At 35.4% G+C, this 27,380-nt stretch overlaps 1 protein-coding gene across 1 annotated transcript in view; it reads left to right on the top strand.

Moving 5' to 3' along the window:
- The window catches only part of LOC133171988 (uncharacterized), a 121,251-nt gene that overhangs the window by 78,998 nt on the left and 14,873 nt on the right, over positions 1–27,380 (top strand). The window contains exons 166-231 of the mRNA XM_061306781.1: positions 84–305; positions 462–504; positions 655–806; positions 945–1,115; positions 1,266–1,478; positions 1,561–1,603; positions 1,794–1,948; positions 2,061–2,243; positions 2,358–2,576; positions 2,744–2,786; positions 2,912–3,072; positions 3,245–3,421; positions 3,588–3,806; positions 3,942–3,984; positions 4,128–4,282; positions 4,432–4,614; positions 5,107–5,322; positions 5,542–5,584; positions 5,733–5,896; positions 7,067–7,243; positions 7,548–7,772; positions 9,983–10,025; positions 10,127–10,281; positions 10,391–10,450; positions 10,572–10,781; positions 10,934–11,150; positions 11,348–11,450; positions 11,604–11,757; positions 12,004–12,233; positions 12,520–12,685; positions 12,810–13,035; positions 13,135–13,342; positions 13,510–13,707; positions 13,930–14,233; positions 15,100–15,338; positions 15,704–15,893; positions 16,061–16,279; positions 16,446–16,631; positions 16,819–16,999; positions 17,120–17,286; positions 17,455–17,582; positions 17,731–17,983; positions 18,246–18,417; positions 18,624–18,864; positions 18,988–19,105; positions 19,195–19,367; positions 19,523–19,682; positions 20,053–20,247; positions 20,537–20,788; positions 20,927–21,086; positions 21,292–21,527; positions 21,637–21,767; positions 21,998–22,151; positions 22,273–22,494; positions 23,097–23,190; positions 23,281–23,398; positions 23,642–23,790; positions 23,925–24,058; positions 24,180–24,452; positions 24,725–25,015; positions 25,187–25,338; positions 25,433–25,574; positions 25,712–25,815; positions 26,029–26,235; positions 26,579–26,753; positions 26,970–27,253. Coding sequence (XP_061162765.1) covers positions 84–305; positions 462–504; positions 655–806; positions 945–1,115; positions 1,266–1,478; positions 1,561–1,603; positions 1,794–1,948; positions 2,061–2,243; positions 2,358–2,576; positions 2,744–2,786; positions 2,912–3,072; positions 3,245–3,421; positions 3,588–3,806; positions 3,942–3,984; positions 4,128–4,282; positions 4,432–4,614; positions 5,107–5,322; positions 5,542–5,584; positions 5,733–5,896; positions 7,067–7,243; positions 7,548–7,772; positions 9,983–10,025; positions 10,127–10,281; positions 10,391–10,450; positions 10,572–10,781; positions 10,934–11,150; positions 11,348–11,450; positions 11,604–11,757; positions 12,004–12,233; positions 12,520–12,685; positions 12,810–13,035; positions 13,135–13,342; positions 13,510–13,707; positions 13,930–14,233; positions 15,100–15,338; positions 15,704–15,893; positions 16,061–16,279; positions 16,446–16,631; positions 16,819–16,999; positions 17,120–17,286; positions 17,455–17,582; positions 17,731–17,983; positions 18,246–18,417; positions 18,624–18,864; positions 18,988–19,105; positions 19,195–19,367; positions 19,523–19,682; positions 20,053–20,247; positions 20,537–20,788; positions 20,927–21,086; positions 21,292–21,527; positions 21,637–21,767; positions 21,998–22,151; positions 22,273–22,494; positions 23,097–23,190; positions 23,281–23,398; positions 23,642–23,790; positions 23,925–24,058; positions 24,180–24,452; positions 24,725–25,015; positions 25,187–25,338; positions 25,433–25,574; positions 25,712–25,815; positions 26,029–26,235; positions 26,579–26,753; positions 26,970–27,253 — 11,381 coding nt within the window. The remainder of the gene's footprint in view (positions 1–83; positions 306–461; positions 505–654; positions 807–944; positions 1,116–1,265; positions 1,479–1,560; positions 1,604–1,793; positions 1,949–2,060; positions 2,244–2,357; positions 2,577–2,743; positions 2,787–2,911; positions 3,073–3,244; positions 3,422–3,587; positions 3,807–3,941; positions 3,985–4,127; positions 4,283–4,431; positions 4,615–5,106; positions 5,323–5,541; positions 5,585–5,732; positions 5,897–7,066; positions 7,244–7,547; positions 7,773–9,982; positions 10,026–10,126; positions 10,282–10,390; positions 10,451–10,571; positions 10,782–10,933; positions 11,151–11,347; positions 11,451–11,603; positions 11,758–12,003; positions 12,234–12,519; positions 12,686–12,809; positions 13,036–13,134; positions 13,343–13,509; positions 13,708–13,929; positions 14,234–15,099; positions 15,339–15,703; positions 15,894–16,060; positions 16,280–16,445; positions 16,632–16,818; positions 17,000–17,119; positions 17,287–17,454; positions 17,583–17,730; positions 17,984–18,245; positions 18,418–18,623; positions 18,865–18,987; positions 19,106–19,194; positions 19,368–19,522; positions 19,683–20,052; positions 20,248–20,536; positions 20,789–20,926; positions 21,087–21,291; positions 21,528–21,636; positions 21,768–21,997; positions 22,152–22,272; positions 22,495–23,096; positions 23,191–23,280; positions 23,399–23,641; positions 23,791–23,924; positions 24,059–24,179; positions 24,453–24,724; positions 25,016–25,186; positions 25,339–25,432; positions 25,575–25,711; positions 25,816–26,028; positions 26,236–26,578; positions 26,754–26,969; positions 27,254–27,380) is intronic.

Below are 27,380 nucleotides of genomic sequence, written 5' to 3' on the forward strand. Positions count from 1 at the left end.
TCAATGAAATGTTTAAAACAACGTTTCAGAATGCTATTTTATGAATTTAAAAAAAAAAAAAACACTGCCACCTTCTTTCACAGATTGCCCCTCTATTCCCACATCCACACTGGGTAGTATTAATGACAAGACTAAGGTACGCTGTCACCTTAAGTCTAGCTGTGATTATGTTTCCTGTTGCGTGTACATGGCTGAAGTCAAGAGACATGCCAGAGTAGACATACAGATTGATGTCTGTAACCATACCATGACAGGAGCCATTGATAAACTTCAAGTTTCCACAGATCTGATGAGCTACAGCTGGGGTGAGTGCCATCAAAGATGTCTATCAGTAATGTTGTATGCCCTAAGGGAATTTCCCTGCATGAAAGCAAGATGTATTCTTATAGTGTAAATTATTCATTGTTGCAATATCATGTGCTTGAAAAGTGATGTGAATCATTTTCTTCCCAATTCTTCAGATACAGATAAAGAATTTAGCTTACATGGTGTAATCAAATGGAAGTAAGTATTAATTTAGTAATCTTCTCTGTACATAATTAATTAGAATTCAAAAATGAAAGATATGGTTTTGTAATTGTTTTAACTCTCAAATAATTCATAATTTAAAAGAAGCTTCAGAAGTAAATGCCCATGCCATTTATTTATCATCAGAGCCAAGCTTGTGGATGTGCCTTCCCAGCATGTGTATGTGGCTGATTTTACAATCAGCACCTGCTTTGAGGCCAGCAGTTGTCATGAAGAGACAGTCTTTGGTAAAACAGTTTTCCCCAAGGAATCATGTAACTGGACAGCTGGTATCAAAGGTAAAGTGGTGGTATTTAGTATGTCAAACCATCATTATTTGAAAGTTTAAGATGTCATAGACATCTTTTTTATGTTGTCAGATTTCTTTTGTATGTGGGTCAATAGGACTGAGATATGTACATCTTGCTCTTTTAAAGGTGGCTTCTCTGCTTCTGCTTGGAGGACAAGTAAAGGCTACTCATCTCCTCTGAATGCTGCTCACACTGCTGAGCTGATGACAGAAATGGACACCCTGCAATACCTTACAACCACAGCTTGTAATCCCTCCACAGGCATCTATGTCACACCATCAAATGGGTGGACCAAAGGTGAAAAAAGAAAGATGAAGTTAATAATGCTTGCATTGCTAGTTAGATTTACCTTAAAATTTGAGAAAAATATGCAAAAAATAAAAAAAATTATATATTGAAGTAACAGATATTCATTTTATAAAAAGCTATGTTGTTACTTTTTTGCAGCATGCACATCATCTGTATCTTTGCCTGACATCAGCTCTAAACCTGTAGTGTGTCAACTGGATAGTACCTGTACAGGTGTGGACTGCTGTCTGTCCCCTTCACTCCTCAGTCACTCCCTCAATGTCAAGGTCAGTATAGACCCCTGCTCCTTCCTGATGACTATCTACCTGGAGAAGCTGAGAATTAGTGTGGACCTTTATAACTATACACAGGGTAGGTCTCTGTCTATATTTTGGTTATGAATTGATGGAATTTGCATTGAAACATTTGCTGTCATTAGCCATGTCTATTGTAGGAAGTACTTTGAGGTTTTTCTTGAAAGGCATGCTTGGAATAGAGTAAGTAGAATTTGTGCTGGTTTGGTTTTCATTATTGCAGAATATTCATAATTTTTATACATGTATAATAATTTTATACAATTACAAGTAAGATGTACCAAATCTGACTGTTAAGAAAAGTGAATGTTATGATTTAATAAAGTATTACCTATGTGTGACAAAGAGTCATTTTAACTGTTCTTGATTGCAGAGGAAGTTTCTATGAGCTACAAGCACAAAATAAGTACAAACTGAATTTGGATGTAAGCGTTTGCTTTGAGAGTGCCTCTGCTTGTGCTGTTGTGGCATCTGTCTTAAAAGACACAGTGCTACCCAAGAGAGACTGTGAAAGATCAACTGCAATGAGTGAGTTATTCTTGTAAATTCTGTTTATGTAAAAAGTCTTAAACATATCAAAAATGTAATGGTACAAGCAGCTTTTACTCATCAAAAGGAACTTTTGATTATATTTGATCAGCTTTCTCTGTGAACAACTATATTGATACAAGAGGGTACTCACCAACTCTGACACCCCTGCCTCAGCACCTACAGATGCTGGTCACAGAGGAACATGGGATAGCCAATATGATGAAGCAGCCAGCCTGTAGCAGGACAGATGCTATTTATACCTCTACCACTCCTGTCAATGGTTGGGTATCAGGTATGTTTAATCAATTGAAGCATCCATACTAACCAACTGGACATTTATATCTTTGTCACCATTGATGGTTGCTTTCATTGTTTCATGCTAAGTGAATTTTATATTTTATTGTAGAATGTTCCCCAGCCCCAGTATTGACAGATATGAGTGCTTTGGCCATTAACTGCTACAACCCTGCCTCCTGTACTGCAACCACGTGTTGTATGGAAATTAACAGGTTCAACGGACGACCCCTGGAAGTGGAACTAGATTTCAACGAGTGTTCTAACTACATAGATGTTACTCTAGAGAGAGTGCCAGTCAGAATGTACATATCAGATATTGGTTTGAATGGTATGTATTAAAACTCATTTGATTTTCAGTGAAAATCTAATTCGAAGTTTTGTAGACTTGCTTAACGTGGTTGAGGAATTGGAGATTAACATCTAGACTGTAGAATCTACATGTTCATGTTTATATAAAAGAAACCTGTTTTAAGAGTTTGCAAATTTTGATTTTAGGTACCACATACACAGTAGGCTTGAAGGGGATGTTTAAAGCCAGGTGAGTGTGTAACTTATAACAGGAGTATAAGATTTTTTTTGCACCTGACATTGATATTTATGCCTTATTATACATGTATAAGACCTATATTATAGAATAAATGTTCTTTTGTATTTCATTTCCAGTACGGCCATCTCTACTGATAAAGAAAACAGACAGTACAGCTTTACTTTTTCTGTATCTGCCTGTTACAACTCAGGATCCTGTAGTCAGACTTACAATATCTTCTCCAACACAAGGTTCAGCATGAAAACATGCAACTACACTGGAGGATTCCTGAATCCAGGTACTCTTTTTTATGGGATGTAATAAACATGTGATGCAGTGACATATTGTGTATTGCTAATGGGTGAATTATGTTGTTTTTTGGTAGTTACTATATAGTATTTGATATAAATCACAAACGTATATCTTCCAGTGACATTTTATGATACAGAATTTTTTTTTTTCCCTCTTAGCCTTCTCTCTAACCAACTGGATGACTGCCCGATCCATTGCTGATGTGGTGTCCATCACAGATGTTCAGGCAGACAGTCTGTATATGGAGTTGGGACTGGACCACTTTATGTACAAAACAGACCAGTGTACTCTCTCTGATTCTGTCTATGGTCCTGCTACAAGTGGCTGGAATATAGGTAATTAAAATAAAATTGTTTTCCATTGAATGAGGCTGTCAATGTTTGAAGACATTGAAATTAGACTGATAGACAAAGCCAGATTTATTTCTGAGCCCTTCCTTAAATTACTGTTTGAAAAAAATAAAATTCAGTACAAACAATTCATTTTCTTTGATTTCCCTAGAATGTGCTACTCCACCTACAGCACTGGGAACCATTTCCAATCCTGCAGAAGTCCGCTGTCACATTTCTTCCTCTTGTGATGAGATCTCCTGTTGTATGTTCTTGGCACCAGTCAAACGCCATGTAGAGATCAAAACAAAAATTAATTTCTGTGGATATAAAGTAGAAGCTCAGATAGAGAAATTGAAAGATTCAATGGATCTTCTTGATTATATGTGGGGTAGGTTTAATGCCTTACAAATGTCTTTCATTGTTTCTCCAATAGAATGTACAAGCTTCTGAACGAGTAAATGTACAGTATATAGCACACTGTAAATGAAGAAATAAATTTATATATTTGCACTTTACTTTTCAGGGACATCAAAACAGTTCAGTTTGAATGGGGTTGTCAAATGGAAGTAAGTCTTCAACTTTTTATAAAATATTGGATTTGAAATGCAAATAAGGAGGCCTATATATTTATAAAGTTGCACTCTTTGTGTATCCACTTATGATTGTAAATTACACCTGAATACATAAATTTACACCTGTACACTTCTAGGATGGATCTAGTGGATTTGATAGCACAGAAGAAGTATACGGCAAACCTCCAACTTCAAGCTTGCTTTGAAGGGGGCACCTGCATTGTTAGTGAGAATGTCCTGCAGAACTCTGAGATTGTACAACCTATATGTGACTGGACTGTCGGACTTCAGGGTACAGATTAGTCCAGTCTTTTTCTCTGATATGCTTTAATTTTTTCTTTAAAAAACACCATCCTTGCAGAAAGCTTTTTGAATAAAACTTTTAATTGTATATGATTGTATATTTGAATTAGAATATGTTTATTTTTTTTTTGTTTCAAGGATTCAGTTTGTCAACTTGGTTAACAAATCGTGGTCAGAGTTCTACCCTGAACCCATTGTCTAGCTTCTTAAGGTCGGAACTCCTAGAGGATCATGGGATAGAAAACATGATGAAGTCACCATCCTGCAGTAGAACAACAGATGCAATTTACACAGCAGCTGGATCAGATGGATGGAATTCTGGTACAAAAGATATTCAGCAGGAAACTGCTAATGTTTTTTTTTATCTCAAACTTGAATGTTTAAACTTTTGATATTAAGAAATCAGAAGAGGGACAGCTTAGTGTAATAACATCGTGTAACTCCATTTATATTTGAACATTACAAGTCATTTCATTGAAGACAAAGACATTCAATACTTGATGAGTGCTTATTTTATGTCGCAATGATGTCAATCATTGTATTAATAGATTTTAATACAGTTAAACCTTGTTATCTCGAACCCAATGGGAACCAGAAAATACTTCGAGATATTCGAAGCTTTGAGATATCCAGGGTAAAATACTTAAGGAATAAGCAATTGGGACTGCAAAATCACTCGACATATCCGTATATAGTGATTGAGATATCAGTGTTCGAGATACCGATTTCCAACTGAAGATACATATAGATAAATAGATATACATTCTTTGGATATAAATGCATCACCAGAATTCAAATTTTCTCCAACATTAGATTGCACCAGTCCCCCCACATTAAGGAACTTGACAGGAGAGGCCATTACATGCTACAATCCTTCCAGCTGCTCTGCTGCCACCTGTTGTGTGGATGTTGCTCGACTGACTGGTCAATCTGTAGAAGTGTCCCTTGACTTCAGTCAGTGTGGAAACTACCTGGACGTCAGAGTAGAAAAGATTACAGTCAATCAGTATCTACACAACTTTACATTTGGTGTGTTATGTTTCTTTTTTAAAAAAGAATATGGGAGAGCAGTTCAATATTTATGTTATCTTAATTGATGAATGCTGAGTAATGAAATTTGACTTATCACTTTCACGACAAAATTGTGTGACCTGCAAATGCAAGAAACCCATTAAAATGTGAATGTTTATTACATTTATTATTACTTTAAAAAGAATGATCAATTCAGAATTACAATCTTTGATTTAGGTGTGGAACAGAAAATGTCTCTGAAAGGCATGTTTGAAGTGAGGTAAGAATGTTGAATCCTGATATTGATTGAGAAATCTGCACCCCTTCCTTTTAAGAAGTTAAAAGCTACAAAATTTATATCTGATATGACTAAAAATTAATATGTAGATATTAAAAATGATACAAAGAATGTGACCATTGTATCCTAGGTACAAGATCACAGAGGACACAGCCAATAATAAATACAAAGTAGACATGTCTGTTCATGTATGTTATGAGGATGGTTCTGCATGTGCTGAGAGCTTTACCATATATAGTGACACAGAATTCCCCATGGAAACTTGCACTTACAAAGATGGACTTCTAAACCCTGGTAATAGCATTTGTATGAACATTTTAGATTTGTCAAGGTTGGAAATATACTAAGTAAAATGTTATACATTAAAACATAAATGTACTGAACCTTGGAGAATTGCCAAACTCACTTCATGTGAGCATACTATAAACCTGTTTAACTGCAGACCTTAATTATACCCCCCGCAAACGAAGTTTGGGGGGGGGGGGGTATATTGGAATCACCATGTCCGTCTGTCTGTAGACAAGATTTTGTCCAGAGCGTTTCTCAGAAACTATTGCATAGATTTGTCTGAAAATTTGTACACTTATTATTCACCATATGAAGATGTGCACCTGGTATTTTCAACATTATTTGATAATTTTTCTGCATTTTACAGGGGTTTTTTTCTTTTCATTTTTATTGACTTAGTCATTTTGGGTTTATTTCTAAGGTTTGAGACATAGAATCTAGAACATCTGTACAAAAATGTGAACTACAGCTTAAAACTATTCATATACAAAATATATCACCAAGTATTAAAAACAGTTTTTACATTACACAGCAGATAATGTAAATCCATTTGTCCCTTGGGAGTAATGAGTGGACATCATCCAGTTAAAGATAAATTAATGAGTTCAGTGTGGGAAGTTGTTAGGGCATCTCTGATCAAGCATGTGTTATCTATATCTCCTGGGAATTTAAAGATCAGCTCTGTTCTTTAATTCTCTTAATTGTAATTTATTGTCTGTCATAGTACATAGTTACCGGATGACCAGCCTTTCATTTTTAAAATGAATTTGATAGAAAGCTATCAAGATTAATTTGATTTTGTAATTAATTGATTTTTTTTCAACAATCAATTTGCAGAATGTCATGTCTCAAAAAGATGACAGATAGTTGCAATTTATTTTTTCGATGTATTAAAAAACAATGTAATTGCAATGTATTGGTATGATGTTTTATTATGTTGTTCCTTGGTTTCATTCATTAAAAAAATATAATGAGCAATTATTTTTTCACTCTAAATGTTAATAAGAAAATTGTGAACACCTCTTAGATCCATAAAATATTAGTGATTTGGCACCTCTGAAAAACCCAGCGGGGGGTATTTGTCCCTTTTGGACAGTTCTAGTTTAAACTGAGAAAGGCTCTAAGCTGTTGTATCAAAGTATCAAATGTAATTATTCCATTTTAAATTGTTTTCAGCCTTTACTTTGACCAACTGGATGACTGCTCGGTCCATTGCTGATGTGGCATCCATCACAGAAGCCCAGGCAGACAGTCTGTATATAGAGCTGGGACTGGACCACTTTATGTACAACACAGACCAGTGTACCCTGTCTGATGCCACTTACGGCTCTGCAACAAACGGATGGAAAAATGGTATTGCAAACTTTACAGTAAAAGCATTGGGAAGTGAAATTCAATGAATATTCTACTTGATACAGTCTCAGATTCACAAATACATTAAAGATGAACCTTGTTAGTTCAAACTCAATGGGGATGAGAAAAATATTTGAGATTTTTCAGGATTCGTGATATTGAGGTTAAAATCATAAAAGGAAATGTAGTAGTTGGGATTTCCAACTCTCTTTGAATACATGTATCCATGGTATATCAATGTTTAAGATACAGAAGTTCAACTGTGTATATACATGTATATACTGGACCTGTTTGTTGATTTCAGATTGTGCAACAAGCACAGCATCGCTGACGGATACTTCTCATCAGAATAAAGTGAGGTGTCATATTCCAGCGTCATGTGAGCATGTCACATGCTGTGTTTATATTGAACCAGTCAAACGGCACACCAAAGTGGAGCTAAAGATGAACACCTGTACTTACAAGATGAATTCAGTGGTTGGAAATCAAGTTGCAAAGACAGAAGATCAGCTATTCAATTATGTTTGGGGTAATTATATGCAACACATTGCAATTAGAATTAGAATATTTGAATCCTTGAAATAATAAAAATTATTGTACTTCAACTACATAAAAATTTCTAGCTTGGTTTTACTTCTGTATACATGTATAACTGTTTTGTTATATTTTGAAAATCACTTCATGTTGCTATAATTTGTACTATCTGTCAGGGATGGGGTAATCGTAATCGATTGTAATGATTACTTTTTTTCAAGTAATCGACAGTGATCTGTAATCGAAGAGATTTTCGATTACTTGTAATCGTAATTTAATCGATTACAGCTAAAATTTTCAATGTAATAATTACTTTTTCGATTACTTTCGATTATTTTATACATAAATGGGTGTTATTTTGGAGAATCATTTCCAGTCAGTCACACATAAATATCAAATATATTATAAACCACCTAGTGTAATGTTTGGATTTCCTTACTTTTATTATCATAAGTTTAGTAATGTTCTCGATAAAATATGCATTATAGACCTTCTGGTCTAGTATTAAATAATTCAGAAGTGTATTTCAACCATTTATTAATAAAATATACACTGTCAGATTTTTCGTGTGCATTTTACATTTGATCCACTGTCCTCTTGCTGCATGTCCTTTTTCATATTTCAGAAGTTGAAAAACTTTGTCTTGTAATAGAAAATTATAAATAGCAAAAACAGATTTAAGTGCTGTATTAAATATAAATAATTTGGTAAATAAACTACATTGTACTGGGAAAAAAAAGAAGATGGAAATACTTATTCATATCTGAAAATGTTTGAACAACTTCAAACTTGTGTTTTAGTAACTTTAAAATTTGCAAAATCATTCTCATGTTTTCATTCAAAATTGTAAGGTTGCTTTTATATCAGTGAGAGGTTATAAGTGTCCGTAAGAGAGGGAGTGTGTCACTATGTTCGCTTATTTTAATTGGCTAATTAATTGACTGAGACCTCCCTGACTTGCAGATAATGAGGTGTAAACTATGAACTACCTAGTGTTTAACTCTCATTCCATTGAAGACAAACAATATTATTAAAACAATTAATAGCTCTCAAAACACTTATTTCAATTCAGAATGAAACTGTGCTGTTAGTTTAATTGCTTAGAGACACATTTAATTTACATGTTTATTACTAAGAGGTATATAATTTACTTATTTTTTTTTGAAAAAGACACGTACAGGAATGTTTAATGTGTACTGTCAACATACGGGCAGCCCTAATACTTCTAATGAAGTAATTCACAATAAAATATTAAATAATTTTTGCAACAAGTCAATAAATACGGAGGTTCAGATCCAAGGTTGAAAGGAATAATTACATGTAATTCCTTGGCATATTTTATTTAGGAATCATGTCTCCACTTTCCATGGTAGAGAATCCCTCATTTGGGCATTTAGTGAGAATGTTAGCCAGAATAAAATCTTAAAAGAATGTGCACTGAAACTGCAGGAACACATTCAAACTTCAGAGGATAACATCAACATTTACCATTTAAATATTGCTTTGATATTTGAAGGGATAAAAAGTTGGAAGTAATCGATTATTAATCGATTACATCTTCCAAAGTAATCGATTACAGGACAAAAATGAGTGTAATCGATTAATAATCGATTACACAAAATTCCTCTAAGTAATCGAATGTTAATCGATTACATTTTTCAGTAATCGTGCCCATCCCTGCTATCTGTTTAGAATTGTATTGACTATATAATTACTTCTACTACTAGAAATTTAGCAACAACAGTATAACAATGGATATGATTTAATAAGTTTATATCATATAAATTCTGCTTTCTTGCAAAGTTTTCATATTAGACAAATTTGGAGAGGGTTGTATCCTATTCATTATTGATTTTATGATTTACTAAAAAAAAAAAAACATACTCATTTTAGTGGTTATCATATTTTAGCACCTTATTTTTCTAAGTAGTGACTACCTACTCCTTGTCTGCTAACTTAAGTACACACTAATGTATGAATAAAACTGCATACATGCATGTATAGAGGCTTCATAATTTCACTAATCAGTTAATGTGGAAGATTGCATTAATTTTTGAGTGTGCAAATTTATGTCAGATTACAGTATCGGATGTTGAGTATACAAATTTTGTTTGTGATTCTCATACAGCTTCACACACCAGACTACTTTTGTTTAGATTGATTCTTAAAGATCTTTCACATTTTTATATTTGTTTAAATATATAGGGACAGATGAAGAAATTCAAATACATGGTGTAGTGAAGTGGGGGTAAGTTAAAAACAGAATGAGGCTGCTAATGAATGAATTTGTATCCAGTAATATTATAGAAAAAAAAAAATATCTGAATCTTATACACATGTATTTTTTAGCTACAAAGTCTCACACAACCCTGCAACATCAGAATTTTCAGTCCAGGGCAAAGTCAGTTTGTGTTATGATGCTAGTTCTTGTACAGATGTTGCCATGAACTATGAGCTGGGCTACCAAAGCTGCACCCCACCCCCTCCAGCACAATACTTGCCAGGTATTTACATATTTTCTAGAATCTAAAATAATATAAAAACATTTGAGATTGAAAATCAGGAGAAATTATGTACAAAGTATTTCTTAAAAAAATTGATGGATTCCTTTAGGAGTATCATTTGGACTTTGGAAGCAGACACAATGTACACCGTTTACCTATGATAATACAGGTAAGAAACTTAGAATAAACAATTGAAATTTAAGTTACAGATACATACGGTATAACTTTCTTAAGAAGATAATCTGTGGGTTTATATAACAGCTGTACATCTTTTTTCCTCTATTAAAAAGGTTGTCCGAACTTCAACCTTCCAACTGATGGTTCCTCAAATTGTGGCATTCTGGCAGATTGTTCTGGAATTCAGTGCTGCTTTAATACAAACTTTGATTTGGGTTCTAAAAATATCTTCTTCAAGATTCGCATCAACTGTGGAAGTAACAGCATTGAATATGAAATTGAGAGAAATACATATAACAAAGCATTGTCATCTCTAACAGATGGTACGATTTAATTCATTATGCATATTTTGATATACATATTTTTTTTTTTATATACCAAGAAATATAAAAAACATTCATGCTAGAGGGACATTCAATTCATTATAAAGGAATAATTTTTGTCTTAATTGTTTTACCTGTGTTAATTATTACAGGTGTTTCAGCAACAGAGGTTATTGGGAATACCGGTACACCCACATTTAGTCTGAGTTACTCCAAGAATAAAATCAATGATACCCATGAAATCACTGCCTCTCTGACAATACATGGTACCCCTACAATAACTTATAATGTTATAGATGATAACACTGACATAGATACACCAACATGTACCACAAGAAGGAGAAAACGACGATCAGTCAATTTATCACAGTAAGTTGATCAAAATATTTGAGAACTTGAATAAAACAGCAAGAAGATAACAATTATTGAGATTCATAAAGGTCTCTTGCATTTTGTAAAGCTATTGAACTTAGAAACTTTAATGGGATAGCTAATTATTAGAAAATTGTATAGATTATAATATCACAGATAAAGATGTACATGTATATATGTGTTTAAATTTACAGACTTGATCCATCAGACTTCAAGGCTGGAGTGAGAACATTGCTGCAGAGTGGGGCAACTAATGAAGACATTGAGGATTTCCGAGTTCTCTGCCAGAATTATGCTGTAAATGGAATCGTTATGAATTAATCGATACGAAAGTTTCAAGATACTTTTAAAACTTAACTTTGATCAGCATAAAAGAAAATATGATGAAGTATGATGGCAAAGTAGTAGTTTATGACTGTAGTATGAATTATTTTGTAAAATGCTTTTCAGAAATCAAAGAGATCGACAAATATGGCCAGTACCTTTATTTCAAATGATGATGCTAAAGCCAGCATAAAGACCCAAATAATCTCACTAGGAATGAACAACCCTCTGACTTTGCCAGTTCTGAATAATATAACAGAAAACTCAACTGTTCAAGGAGGTACTAACCTGCATGTGTTTATTGCTTAAATTTCTCTATTTTTAAGAATGACAATAAGTATTTTGAACCATCACAGACTGCTGAGTAAAAGGTAAACTACTGTAAATATATTTAATGTATTAACAAAATGTGGCCTAATATTGATTTGAATTATTTATCGTACACTGAACTATTTTTGTAATTATGGAACTTGTTTTATGAAATGTTGAATTATTTTATTGAACACATGCAATTACCCTTTTTCAGCTGATTCCATTGAGAAACTCATTGGTACAGGACCAACTTCAGCAGCAGCAAAAGATGGTGGTATATATGTGGTGGGACAGGGTCTGAATGCAGTGGGAACAAAACTGCTGAGTAAGAAGTTAGCTTGTATGACCATAGGAGACCTGGAGGCTATATTGAACATTAAAAATATGAATTCTTCTCAAGTTTCCCAACTGTTATCTCAACTGAAAGATTTGGCGAAAGCTTTGGTAAGTTCATGTACCTGTGTAGAACCTGCTCTTAAATTTGACCTGGTATTTTACATTAACTTGTGAGGCATACAATATTTTTATTTTCGATAGAGTCTATATAAATGTACTCACATTCTTGTGTATACAAATGTTATATACATGAAAAAGATCATATTAATGCAGTAACAACTTAAATAACCATGATCCAGAAGGCTTCAGAATATAATTATTTATTACTAACTAAAGATAGATTAACATAAACTAGGTGTCACAACTTTTAATCAGAAATGTTTATATCTTGCAGTATTCTGACTTCAATAGCAGGCTAAATATAAGTAGCAGTACAGATAGTATTTTCAAGAAGTTTGACTTAGAGCTGTCAGAAACCAAGGATTTCCCCCGACAAACTGTCAATGTCTTCTCATACAACAAAATGTTCTTTGTTGGAGGCCTCATCAGAATGAACTTTGGTAAATTGTTTATCATAGAAATCATGAAAATAATTGTATTGTCTATGTATCTTTTGCTGAATGATTATAAAATTGCAAAATCATGTTGCTTCTGAAGTTAATTGTAAATGTCTGCCTTGTTTAGGATTCAGTGCAACAGGAAACCTTGGATCCACTTTTACTGCTGGAGTGAAGGTCATGGACATGACAGGTAGTGCAAAAGTAGATCCTTATGGATCAGTAGTGGTGTCAGGGGAACTCTCCGTCGGGAATTTCCTGCATGGGACTCTGAAATTAGAGGGTAGCATGATAGACGTCAGATTCCCTTCAACAGCTGAACTTAGCTTTAATAAATTTCCACTGGAAGTAGGGTAAGACATCATTCTTTCAAATTATTTTTCCCCCTGTTATTATATTTTTTGTCATTTAAATTCTTTAAGTGTTTTACTATATTTTCATGGTGTTTACAGAGTTCAAATGTACCTGAATCTAAAACCTGTAAAGCTGACACTTCAAGCGAAGGTTGTGATGGATGTTGATCTTGGGTTCACACAGTTCCAGAAAGAATTGTTTAGGTCCAGGTTGTGGGATTACAAGTCTCCCACGATACAGAGGCTGGTGATAGACCTGAAGAAACAGGAACAAGATCACACACCCCCAGAAATCAGGAGCTTTGGGGTATCATTGATTTATTTACTTTCTAGGAAATTTTCCTCTGGGCAATTTATTATCAAGTTTACAATTTTTAATTGTTTCATTTAGGATATACTTTAAATCTTTAACTGTGGCTGGTAATTGGTATTTGATTTTATGAAAAAAAAACTTTTGGCTTGGTTTTACTTTAGAATTCTACCAGCGAGGATAGATGTGGTGTGATCCAGGAGCCAGGGCGGGATTACAAGGAGCCGATGTTTAGAGTGTTTCTGGATGCTGGGGATGATCTGAGTGACATTAACATGACTCTAGACATTGGGACAGTTCCTGGAGGGAAAGATGTCATATCAGGAAAGGAACTTGGAGGTTTCTCCACCATGTTGAATGATGTATGCAAATTGACCAAATTATACATCTAATTCAAAATATCACACAATACAGATTCTATTCTGTTATCAAATTATGATGAAGAAGTATATCTAAAAAAAATTCACAGTGACTTGAAAAGAATTAATATTAATGAGTGTATAACAAGCAAGTGAAATTTAAATTTATGTTTTCTGTGGAACTTGAAGGGCATTCAGTAAAATGTGCCTTTATGATATTTATAGGTGTTGAGTCCCTCTGGGGTGCCTCTCTACTTCTCTGTGTACGTCACAAATCAGGCAGGAGAAACGGCAACAGCAATCTGTTCCTTAGCAACATATGATGTCACACTGCCAGGAGGAAGAATGGGTTTGGCCTTCAGATCCACCAGTAACCCCAATGTACTCAAGGCCACAGTCACCGTGTACGAAGACTCCCCCATCACTGAGAGTAGAGTAGCTGTGGGGTATGGAACAGGAAAAGATGGAAGTCAGATTGTGGGCTGGACCAATGTCAACCTACAGGAAAATGTGGTCAATTATAATGTTGGTACGTTTGTGGTGTGAGAAACCAACTTTTATTCATGTGCATGAAGTATCCATGAGATTTGAGACCTTCTGTTACTTGCAAATATTTTGTGCCATGAACCTTTTTTATACCCCCGCTCCGGAGGAGAGGGGGGTATACTGTTTTACCCTTGTGTGTCTGTCTGTCTGTCTGTCCGTCCGTCTGTGTGTCTGTCTGTCCGTAACAAATTTCGGTCGCAGTTTTCTCAGCAACTACTCATTGCCGATGCTTGAAATTTTAGCACAATCTTTGTTTAGGCATGCCATATGGTGGGATTCATTTTTGTAAGAATTCGATGTCAACTTCCTGTTTATCCCTGCGTCTGTCCGTATCATACATAAATTTTGGTCGCAGTTTTCTCAGCAACTACTTATCGCAGGTGCTTGAAATTTTAACACACTCTTTGTTTAGGCATGCCATATGGTGGGATTCATTTTTGTACTAATCCGATGTCAACTTCCTGTTTATCCGTGCGTCTGTCCGTACCATACATAACAAATTTTGGTCGTAGTTTTCTCAGCAACTACTCATCACAGATGCTTGAAATTTTAGCACAATCTTTGTTTAGGCAAGACATATGGTGGGATACATTTTTGTACTAATCTGATGTCAATTTCCTGATTATCACTATGTTTGTTCATAACTGAACTTGTGTATTCATATCAGAGTGAGGGTATTATTAGTGAGCATTGGCTCACAGACTTCTTGTTTTTTTTTGGTTTTTTTGGTTTTTTTTTTACATAGAATGTTTTCTCAGTCAGTAGTCATGGATGGATTTCTAAATGACAAGTTGTCACAAATGATAGTTGATTTACAGTGTTGTACTAAAAATTTATCTGCATTGATAGGAAATGACCCTACACATGAAAAGGTTATGAAGTTGTTTTCTGCTGGGAAGATAGCACGCTTGGTTGGCTCAGGTATTGTTAGTGCCTCTCACTCAAAGATAGCCACAGTTGGGGAGTGTGCAACTATCTGTAATGGCATGCATGTGACAAAGTGCCTCAGTTTTAACTATGATTTTGGAAGCAGCGGACACTGTGAACTTCTGGAGGTAATTGAAGGACAAGACTACAAAACATCAGTGGTAAGTAGGATGGAAGCTGAATGTTTATCAAACACTCTTTGTTTGCTTTATAAATCATTTAGTAGGCCCTTACCACCTTTAATGTGTTTTCAGTGCTTATGGTAGTTGCTTGGGTATTAAATTTGAATACTGCATACAAGGTTATTTATGCCCTTTCACCCTTCTAAAAATTTTGTTCAGTTTTAAATTGCCTAGACACAGTTGCAGTTAACATATAGTGCTGTCTTCTTTAACTTTTGTCCCATTTTAAATCAACCCTCTTGCATTGAAGCCATAAGAGGCACAAATTTCTCTGTATACAGTAGAAGATTAGGTAACTGACAACTTAAAAATCAGCGTTTCAAAAAATTCATTTCATATTAAAGGATGGCTTGTACATGCACTACGAAAAGCTGGGAGTTGGATCAAACAGAGGATTTGAGTATACCAACCTGAACCTAATCCACAACCAACTGTACTTCTTCAATTTTGAAGTGGTCAACTCCTTGGGTTTTACCAACATTCTAAGCTCTGAACCTATCCTGACTGATTTCACCCCACCAACTCCAACATCATGTAACTATTAGTTTTAAGCCACTGATATATATATACCACATGCAATGATTACCACCAAACTGGCAACAGTTTTTCTATTTGAAGAATATTTGTAAGAGATTAACATCCTAGTTTTTAAACACCATAATGTGAAGTTGGGATAATTACATGTATGAATTTGGTTTCAGGGCAAATCAGAGTAACCAGTGATACAACAGAGACCCTAGCATGTACTACATTGATACCCTCAGACCGAGATAACTGGCAGAGACTTTATTGTCAAGGAGTGAATCCCAACACTAAAAACCACAGGGTCATTGTGGATGGACCGGGCTCAGAAACTGTCTACAATGGACATGAGTTCAAAACAGATCTTCTCTATACCAGAGCCAACCAATACATATCCGGTAAGTTACATGCAATCATGTATATCACCAAGAAAGAAGATTATCATAGAATATTGGAAAAGAAAAATCATTAAAATGTTTTCTAACATGCTTTAAGTGCAAGTAAAGATGGGGAAAAAATTGGATTCTAGAGAGGTTGATTTATCAATATATTCATGTTTCATAGCAAACTGGGATGGGATTCATGACAATGAAACAGGCTTGCTTGGATACGCTGTAGCAGTTGGTTTGAGTCACTGTGATGATACTGTGTACAAATTCCACGACCCCCACGGTCACCTCCTGGACTCCTCCCAGTGGACTTACAGTGTCATCATGACCCCCATACCAGCACCTTACACAGTGCTGCCAGGTAAAATTACCTTGTCTGTGGATTAAAACTTCTTAGAAAGTGAAAAAACAGTATGTTGTCCTTGGGTTAAATCTAGAAAACTGTACCCCCTTGGAAAGTGAAGACATTAAGTTCATTCTTCTATAGCAACAAAAAATAATTCTTAAACATGTGAAAGTGAAGCATAATGTGAAGAATCGTTTTACAGATGGAAAATACTACATCACAGTGAGGGCCATTAACAAAGTGGGGTATGGAGGTCCCCTGGGAACATCTGTCTGTCACTCCACAGCCTACACAATAGACAATTCACCTCCTGTTGTGTATGAAATCTTCAATGTCCAGTACGATGAACAGACATTCAACCTCACACTGTCACACAACTCCTCGTGAGTTTATCATTCATGTGTATCTTATAAAATTTTTGAATTATGATAATAATCTAGGATGAAATAAGTTGTAATTTTCACTATAAGTAACTACAAGTAAAAGTTGTTTCTTTTGTGTAGTGATCCCCACTCTGGATTAAGTAGAAATGACTTATGTCTTGGACACACCCCCAGAGACTGTGATGAACTGGCATGGACACAGATTGACTACTCTCCAAACATATCATATATACACCAGATGACTGACGGAAAGGAAATCTTTGTCAAAATTAAAGCTGTTAATAATGGTAAGCTATACAATCTTCTTAAATGTACGTGCAAAGCTTGGATCATAAAATTCCTAGTTGGTTACACAATAATAAGTCAGTAGCTTATTTTAGGCATTGTATTGTACCTGTGTATATGTTTGTTCTTCCATATAAAAATGTGTGAATATAAGATCTATCTGATTCTAGTGGATTTGAGAAGTATAGGAGTAGCCCAAGCCTCCATCATTGTTGACAGATCAGCCCCTGTACCAGGCAGAGTGTATGATGGAGAAACACCACAGCAGGATTTAATGTTTACCAAAGAGAAGGACAAGGTAACACTAGTCTTTCTAAAAATAATCAAATAAACAAATAAATTTTCAATATGAGCTCTACATGAATGCCTAAATTACTTTTGCATTTTGATATGGTTTATAAAGGAAATATAATACATGTGTATATTGATGACATTGTTTGTTTTAGATTTGTGGCAACTGGGAGGGATTTAGTGATGCAGAGTCAGGTATTGCCCTGTATGTAGTGAGTGTCTGGACAGCAGACAGTGGTACCACAACAAAAGTTGTCAACGACACCCAGTTCTCCAAGAACACTAGTTCTGCCTGCTTCAGCCTCAGAGCTGGAAACCAGCTACAGCATGGAAGGATATACCAAGTTACTGTGCAGGCTTTCAACAGTGCAAACAAACAGCTCAATGTGTCTGCCTCATCAGATGGGGGTATGTCTGTATTATAACAGGGTAATATCCCCTCAACCTTTCTTTATCCCTGCACAAAAAGTGAGGGAATATAATGGCACAATAATGCATTCAAACTGGAGGTATTTATTGTAAACAGCTTTTAAATTCTAATTTTGATAAACTTTTGTAAGAATTTTCTATACTTTTGTGGGTCATAAATGAAGAATTTGCAAAGAATTTAGTTAAATACTAAATGCACACATAACTGCAGATTATTTAGTATGTTGTGACTTAATTTCAGTTCTTGTGGACACCACTAACCCTGTGACAGGTGAGGTGGTAGACGGTAAGGATGCCACATTTACTGATGTACAGTATACCACCAGCAGAGCCAAGGTGGAGGTCCAGTGGAGGGGATATTCTGACCCAGAGTCCTCTATTAAGAATTACCAAGTACAAGTGTACAGGGCCAGGTATAATCTAGAGTAGAATGTTGAATATATCAATATTTTATACCTTTGGTAATTCATAAAAGCAAACAAAAATTGTTTAATGCTAATAAAATTAAATACTATTTGTACAGGTTGTATATATAAAATTTCAATAATTGTTTTAAATAGATACCAAACTCAGCATTTATGAGGTTTTACTACTCGAAAATATTGCATATGTATTTCAGGAATCTGGGAACAAGCTATGAATTGCTGAGAAATTGGTCCACCTTCAGTAACACTTCCTCAAGTGTAACCTGGCTGAACTTTGAACTGGAGCACAAGGACAGAGTAAAGACAGAGCTGAAGGTCACCAATGGAGCATTGAATTCTGTGTCACAGGAAACAGATGGATTTGTGGTGGATCTTAGTCCCCCAGAACTAGAATACTTGTGGGATGGTCTGGGAAACTCAGACATTATGTACCAGGTATGAAAACTACTGCATTTAAGGTGATATCACTTTGTATTATACATTAGCTGATACACACATGACCCTGAAAACCAACAAGCCCTTTATCTGTACCGAATATTATCAATCTTGATATTAAAGGATGTGACAGATCGTCTTCATGTGAAATTTAAATTCGAAGACAAAGAATCAGGTATCAAGCAGTTCCAGATACAGATTTATGAGTTATACCATGGAACAAGGATGAAGGTCTACCCAGGTAAGCAAATACTCCATCATCATGAAACAAGCAAATTGAGTCTTTCACCAAAATTACTATGGTCTAAATTTACACTGTCAATTTCTTAGTAACCTTTACCTGGAACACAATCGTCAATGGTTCCTTGACCAGCTACAGCTGGACTGGTCTGACTCTGAAGCAGGGAGCCCTGTACAGTGTACGGGTGGCAGCTGTCAACAATGCAGGGTACATGTCTTCCTTTGAGACCAATGGAGTACTCATAGACACTACCCCACCCATTGTAAGTTCCACATGTATGCAAGATTTTTTTATATGAATTCCAGTGCTCATTGGAATACTATTGATGTGTAATTAGGAATAAATTTCTTGAGAATTATGGACAATGAAATATTAAGCCAGAAGGTGGAGGTGCTACAAGTCACTTTTGTATGGTAGATCCACTGGCTGAGGGTAGGTGTGATGGCAGAAATAGCAGAGGAATGGGTCAATGGCTATGTGTACCAGTCTGACAGACAGGGGATCATGACTGCCTGGGATGTTGTGGACCATCAGTCTGGACTTGTTAATCATCAGCTAGCAGTTGGCACCACACCAGGTCATTACATTAGACACAGTTACATTGTCATCTTGACTCTTGAGTTATGAAATTAAAGATGCTTAAAATGAACAGCAAACCCAATAAAATGACTTGAATGTAATTTTGTTTACTGTAAACCCTTGTGACAACTTTTATTCACAGCTGGTCAGTTTGAAATCATTTGCTACTTATTTTCATAACTGAGTTAATATTCTACATTCATGATACCCAATTAAATGGTTTGTAAAAGAAATATTTGCAAGTAAAATGTAAAATAAGGTAGCAAAATTTCAGGATATATTTTGCATGCAAATAAAAGTTGGTTTCATTATAGTATTTTTTAAGTATAAATACTTGTGTTAACTAACAGACAGTTGTTGTTTTGTAGGGGGGAGTGATATCCTTAGCTGGACATCAGTGGGCCTTGTACAGAGTCGCTACATAGACGGTCTTAGCCTCTCTTTGACTGACCAGACCCTAAATCAGCCAGTGTATTATGTGTCCTTAAGGTCAGAAAATGGTGTGGGAAGGATTTCAACCACCACAGCCACCCCAGTCTACATTACACAGGGAGATAAAGCAGGTAATAAAAGGTCCTGGAGATCTGAACAGAGATTACAGATTATTTACATTATTAAGACAAAGCGGAAGATGTTTAAAGAAGATCATGAAAATACTGGAATGAATATATGTCATGTTTGATTTCTTGAAAAACATGAAAGTTTTTAAAAACGCCAATGGTATGTAAAAATCAGAGATGAGAGAGAGAGAGGAGAAATATTTAGTCATAGATTCATTGCAGTTCATAAGAGCCTTTTTACACCAAAGTTTGATAAATTTACTTACGGGGTACAAACTCCTGATTACTGTAGGTGTGGTGTTTGATGGAGCTGAGGGCAGTGAGGACATTGTATCGGGAACCTTGCATCCTGATGGAGTGTTTGAGATAGACCAGCAGTTGGATGCCAGCACGGTCACCGTACAGTTCACTGGGTTTGAGAGCAGCCTACATGGCATCATGAAGTTTGAGATGGCTATTGGAACAGAACCTGAAAAACAAGATGTGCTGTCTTTTACTGAAGATAACATTGTCCATATGGAAGAAACCAATGTAGCTGGAAATGGTATGTATTGGAGATGATAAACATTTTTCTGATTTTTGTAGGAAAAAAAGCATTAAACATATTACTAAACTGGTTTATAGTAATTGAACTTTTTTCCAAACTTGTGCTGTACAGTAATATCTGATTTGATTTTTATAGGTCTGGCAAGCTCAGGGTACGCCCAAGTCAACCTAGAACTGAAACCTAACCAGACCTACTACACCACCATCAGGGCAGTGACAAACAATGGAAATATCCTACAAACAAGTTCTGATGGATTTACTGTAGACCAGTCACCTCCTGTCATCCAAGTAGACAGGTAAAAGATTACATGATTGTATTTAAAGTAAATGTTGTGTACTTGAATCTCCACACAATTAATATGTGAAATTTTTTTTCAACATTATACATGTATGTCCTTATACAGTTAATCATCAAGATCAATTTGTTTTGGTGATAACAAAAATCTTTTCATAATAATAGCAAATGTTCTACTAACAATCTCCCCCTAAATGTTTATGTAGACTAGCAGATGAGTGGCTGTCAGAAGAAGCAGACAATGATACAGTGTATGAGATGTCGGAGAAGCATGTGTCAGCAGAGTGGCACTATAACGACACCGAGTCAGACGTGGTGAAGGCTTGGTGTGCTGTCGGAACGTATCCCTACGCTGATGATATTTCTCCTAAGAAAGAACTAAACATCTCTTCTGTAATGAGTAATGGAGTGAATGTGGCTTCAATCTCAGCCATGAAGACGGGTAATCCTCACATTTCTTTCTTGTTTTCAGTTTCTTTTGTTTGGATGTAAATTTTTCGTGAATTTTTTTGTCTTAAAATTTTTCACTTAAAAAATCCTACATTTTTAAGGTAAACCAAATATCATAAGTATCTGGGCAGAAAACTGTGTGGGTTTGATCAGCAAGAGAACCACCAGTGCCATTGTGATTGATGAGAGCATTCCCCAAACAGGATCTGTAGTGTGTCCAGAATTTATCCAGGTATGTGATTCTATCCTGTCAGGTGACAGCTAAGCTATTTTGATCATTTAGGTTAAAATCTTTGTTTCCTTTTGTGAGGAAAACGTAGATACATGTTAAAAAGTCACTTTTAATATAATTTGCCATAGTAAGTGTGGTAAAAGAAAGGGTCACAATATTTATAGGTATGTTATTATCTCTGCATGTATTTTGATAAAAGTAACATATACCTATACTGTCCATTTTTGCAGCCTGACCAGTCCATAGAATGTAGCTGGTCAGGATTTTCTGATACTGAGTCTCCTATAAAAGAATTTCACATAGCCATGGGATCAGCACAGGGAGATGATAGTCTGTTGTCTGGCATTACTCTATCAGCTGATACATCCAAGTACACCATTACTGGTATGTGCTACTCCAAAATAAAAATACATGTCTAATTTAAAAAAAAATATTTGCCTTGTAAAAATGACATAACCCCATCTGTTGTTTTGGGATAAGAAATGAAAAGTTATTTGATACGTAGGTGTGACTTCCCAGCTGACCCACAGCTCCATCTACTACATCACAGTGACTGCTGTGAACACTGTTGGTCTAGAGATCAGTGCTTTCTCTCTTCCCATCACCATGGACACCACTCCTCCAGTCACGGGCAAAGTAGTGGACCTTCACACAGTTTACAGACTGGACTTCACAGATAATGATGCTACTGTCACCCAAAATAGTGTACAATGTTCCACTGAAGCAGGTGTGTGTTTGACACAACTTCTGTGTGGAAATTACTGTAGTACTGTCAACTGACTATTATTCAGGACTACTTTAAATTAATTTTTGCATCTGAGAAAATCCATAATTTTTAAAATTAAATAAAAATGAAAGTTCAAGATGAGTGTTTTACAAGTAAATCCAGGCCACGAAAGTTGTAGATATCATATTTTGGAGTCATTTCAGTGTATTATGTTTGTTGTAATTACGTAATATGTACTCATTTTGGTCAGTTTTACCTATAATGTGTTTACAGGAAATATTGGTTTTTGGCCACCCAGTAATTTTTATAACTTGGATTTTATCGTCATTTTTAATAAATGACATTTATGGAATCAAAAAAAACTGTCCTGTTGTTTTTATGCAAAAAATTAGCTTCTTTGAAGGCAGTTATATGGATTGGAAGAAGTTTTACTTAAATTGATTTACAGTATTGGATTGGAAGAAGTTTTACTTAAATTGATTTACAGTATTTAAAGTGAAACAATACACATTTTCAGAAAATTTCTTATTTTGATTATGTATGTGAAGTTCCTTTGCACAAAATATTTTGTATCATTTATTTATTCATTTTTCTTTGGACAGAATGTGATGCTTTGGATGCCACTTGCACAGAATCTTTAACATCTCTGTCAGTGACCTGGATGCCATTCTCAGATCCAGAATCAGGAATTGCAGAGTAAGTACATGTATTCACTAGGTGTGGTTCTGCATAAAAATTGTCCTCTCTAAAAACTTAGTACTAAAAAGACTATACTTTCTCTATTAGGTATCAGATAGCAGTGGGGACCTCACCTGGAGGGGGACAGATCCAGTCATTTATCCCCATTCCACTGAACAGTAAACACTACACAGTGGGAAATCTGAATCTTAATGGACAGAGACAGGTGAGTATTTCTATCACACAATTCATATTATATGAAAAAGAAAATGACAATGATGTCTATCAAAGAATGTTTCTCATCCTCTACTAATCATACTGCAATCATGATATTTTGCGTATTCACATGACAGAGCATTGATGTTTAAATTTCAAATCTGTTTGTGTCTGGGAAGGCTTTTTATATACCGTTACATGTATGTTTCAGTGTACATCTATTATTGATATTGATATGACTTTCTCTATACAGCTGTTTGTGTCTGTGAAGGCTGTAAACACAGCAGGACTTTCCAGTGTCTCCTCCTCCAATGGAGTTTACATGTCTTACCTCAGTCAAGGAAGAACACCGCTGTCTCCAGTGGAAATCATGGATTTGGTAGAGGGAGGCAACTCAGATGTGTAAGTTCAATTTTTTTTTATCATCTGATTTGAGATAGTTTTGTGTATGCTTGTGTCATCTTTTGATTGTCTTGATACCTGTCAATACTTACTGACTGTAATACTTGATCACTGTGTGCCTCTCCTTTCTCCAGAGACATCCAGACAGATCCAGCTACCATAATGGCCGGATGGGACACTTCAGGAGATCCATGTCCAGCCACTAAGTATGAATGGGCCATAGAGAGACTGGACGGAAAAGTGATCTCTGCATTCTTGGACATGGGATGTAAGTTTGAAGCCTAACATATATAAGGGCAATTTATTCAAACGTATGTGCATAACATACTGTGATGGTGATCATTCACATCTTGAAAGTGAAATTTTAATAAGCCAGACATCTTTTTCAGTGAAGACCTCAGGACTGATTGATGGATTGGTTTTGGTGAACAGTGAGACCTATGTTAATCTGCTTCGGGTGACTAACTCTATTGGATTTCAGTACATACGGAGATCCTCTGGAGTCACAATTCAAGGGACACCACTCCTGCCTGGCAATGTGTATGATGGTAGCATTGCAGGCTTTGATCTTAACATTCTGCCTTCTCCTAGGACTGTATCAGCCAACTGGAATGGATTTGGTCTCCCAGCAGATGCTATTGTGCAGATTGATGTTAACAGTGGTAAACTTGATTGTTATTTTCAAAAATTATTTTCTTTTACATATTTACCTATTGATATTGTAATATTCATGTATTACAAATTATTCATGATATCTATTGAAAATGAATAGGTACAAAATATTTTTTGGGGGGAGGATGGGTTAGGTACATGCTTTCTTGTTAATTAAACAATAAAAACATTGTTAAAAAGAAAACTTATTATATCTGATCTGTTTAGACTGATCAATTTGCTATTGGTTTTTGTCTTTTTACAACTCTGAACTCTGTTAAAGGAAATCCTGGTGTTCAAGCTGACCAATCCCAACTGGAGTCCCAAGACAGAAGCCAACAGATAGCTCACTATGAAGTAGCCTTAGGAACTGACAGAAGATTTAACAACACCCGCTATGATGTGGTACCTTATACCAATGTAGGGACGAACACTACCGTAGAATTCTACGACTTGAATCTCACTCCTGGCACAGCTACCTACTACTTTACTGTGATCGCTTACAGTAAATCTTTCTCCAAGACTATGGTGACTTCTAATGGATTCACTGTGGGGGACGGAGGAGGAATCACAGGTAATCCTTTATCTATCATCATAAAGGTAAATAGTTATTCTTTGAAGAAATAGGTATTAAGATTAAAGAAAATATTTACACTGCCAGTATGAGTATGAACCTTGACCTAAAAAACCTAGTCACTTGCAGATGTGAAATAAGCATACTCATCTTTTGATGGATTTCTTACAGTTGGAATCATTTCAAGTCCTGGGAGTTGTGTGCACACAAATGCCACCCTAGATGTTCAATATAATGGATTCTCCTCAGCCCTAGGAATCTTTATGTACTATGTTGCCATTTCTAACACAACAGATGCTAACAGCACAGAATGTAAAGAATATGTAAGTTATAGAAAAATTACCTTGAACTAAAAATTTTTATGGAATAATAAATAAGTTGCTTCTTATTTGGTGTGATTGTTAATGTGTTCAACAGATTGATGGAGGTTCGTTGTCGGAGAGTGAGAGAAAAGCCTTGTTTTCAGCCAGAGATGTGACCAATCTGGGACAAAACACATATGCCAAACTTACAGGACTTGACCTAGTTCATGGACAGAACTACTACATCTGGGTCATTGGTAATGGCAAAATTTCTGATTAAGATAGCTGTTGAAATACTTGTGATGTGCTAGATTTCTTTATTTTTTTCAATATCTTGCATGAACCCCTATCCTTTGTAAAATTTTGATAGTTGTATAAATCTCTTTTTTTTCAGCTGCGGATAATTCTGGACAGTGTGCCAGTACCTACTCAGCATTCATTGTTGATGTCACAGAACCAGAAATGGGAAAGATGAAAACAGGTCCATTTTATGACATGGTAGGTTTTTGTCCATTGCAGAAATCTGAAAATTTTCTTCAAACATACCATCTTCATTTAGCAGGATACTTGAATGCAAAAGAAATACTGTTTCAAAAAATACATGTTAAATTTAATACACCAGTATGTGTGTTATCAAACCTATCAAAATCATATATCACCTGTAGACATGATACATATTTATGTATATATATTCTCGGGTTCTATTTCCAGCCTGTTACCTTCTCCACTGTGGACACCAGTATCACTGTGAACTGGATGAACTTCAGTGACCTGGAGTCTGGAATATCAACATATGAGTTGTCACTGTGGAAGAATTCGTCCTGTAATGGGGACACCGCTACAGCCACCAGTGTCACAGACTGGATAACATTATCCAACACCTACACCTCGTATGATATTGTGGATATAAAACTCCAGGTACTGAATTCTGTCACTTCTGTGACACTCTCAAAAGTGACATCCTAAGAATTATTATGTCATGTATTTTAATATTTAATGCATTGGTAAATTTATTGTTAGCATTTGTGAAGGCAAAGTCATGCAATTCAGTGTAAAAACACAGAGTTAAACCTTGATATCTGGAACATGGTGAGATCAGAAAATCTCAAGATATCTAGATTTTATGGTACATGTATCAAGTTGAATATGTATTAGTTTAGAATTCCCAACTCTCTTTCATATATCACTGGTATTCAACATACGTGATAAGTGTTTGAGACACAGAAGTTGACTGTATGTCCTATATGTTGTCATTTATTAGGAGAATACTCCCTACTATGTTAAGATGAGAGTGAAGAACTGTGCTGGTCTCTCAGTGGAGCTACAGTCTCCCCCAGTCCTTATTGACAAGACTGTCCCCAACAGTGGTGTGGTCAAAGATGGAGGAGATTTTCAGAGTGATATTTTATGGGTGAATGACAACACAAAAGTCACAGGTTTGATATCTTAAGATATTTTGTACATTTTGTGCATTGATGAAGATGGTAGTGCAAATACTAATAGATGATCAAAGGGACAAAATTTCAAAATTGCAAACACATTATAATCCAAAAAAATGAAGAGTTCAGAGATAATTTAACCTGAGATTTAACATAATTTATCAAAATATCCTATAATTGCATGTTTACTATCAAAGTTTCCCTGTATTTCAGGGTCTTTCTTGCATCTTGCCAAACCCACTGGACTGTCATGCCCAAATCAGAATATTTCTATCAGAAATGATCCAAACTGGAAGAAGCTGACCAAGCTGGGGATGCTGGATCCAGATGGAGAGACCTGGAAGATCCAGTACTCCCCAATCTACATCATGGACTTCCCTGTGGAGGATAAAGTAAAGCTGAAGCTAGGACTGACACGGGATACAGTAAACAAGGACATCCTAGGAGCTGGGGCCATGTACAGATCAGCAGAAATGTTTAACGGAGGCACTTATAAAGTATGCTCATCATCGGTTTTTTAATCTTGACTTGTAATTTCAGAATACCTGTATTTTCTTTATATTCTCAGTGTCTGCAATAATGAATTATTTCTAATTTGAAAATGTAACTAAAAATTTTCACTAT

This window comes from Saccostrea echinata, unplaced genomic scaffold (assembly GCF_033153115.1).
Source record: "Saccostrea echinata isolate AGI-Se365-2 ecotype Australia unplaced genomic scaffold, CSIRO_AGI_Sech_v1 ptg000054l, whole genome shotgun sequence".
In the NCBI taxonomy this organism is placed as follows: Eukaryota; Metazoa; Mollusca; class Bivalvia; order Ostreida; family Ostreidae; genus Saccostrea; species Saccostrea echinata.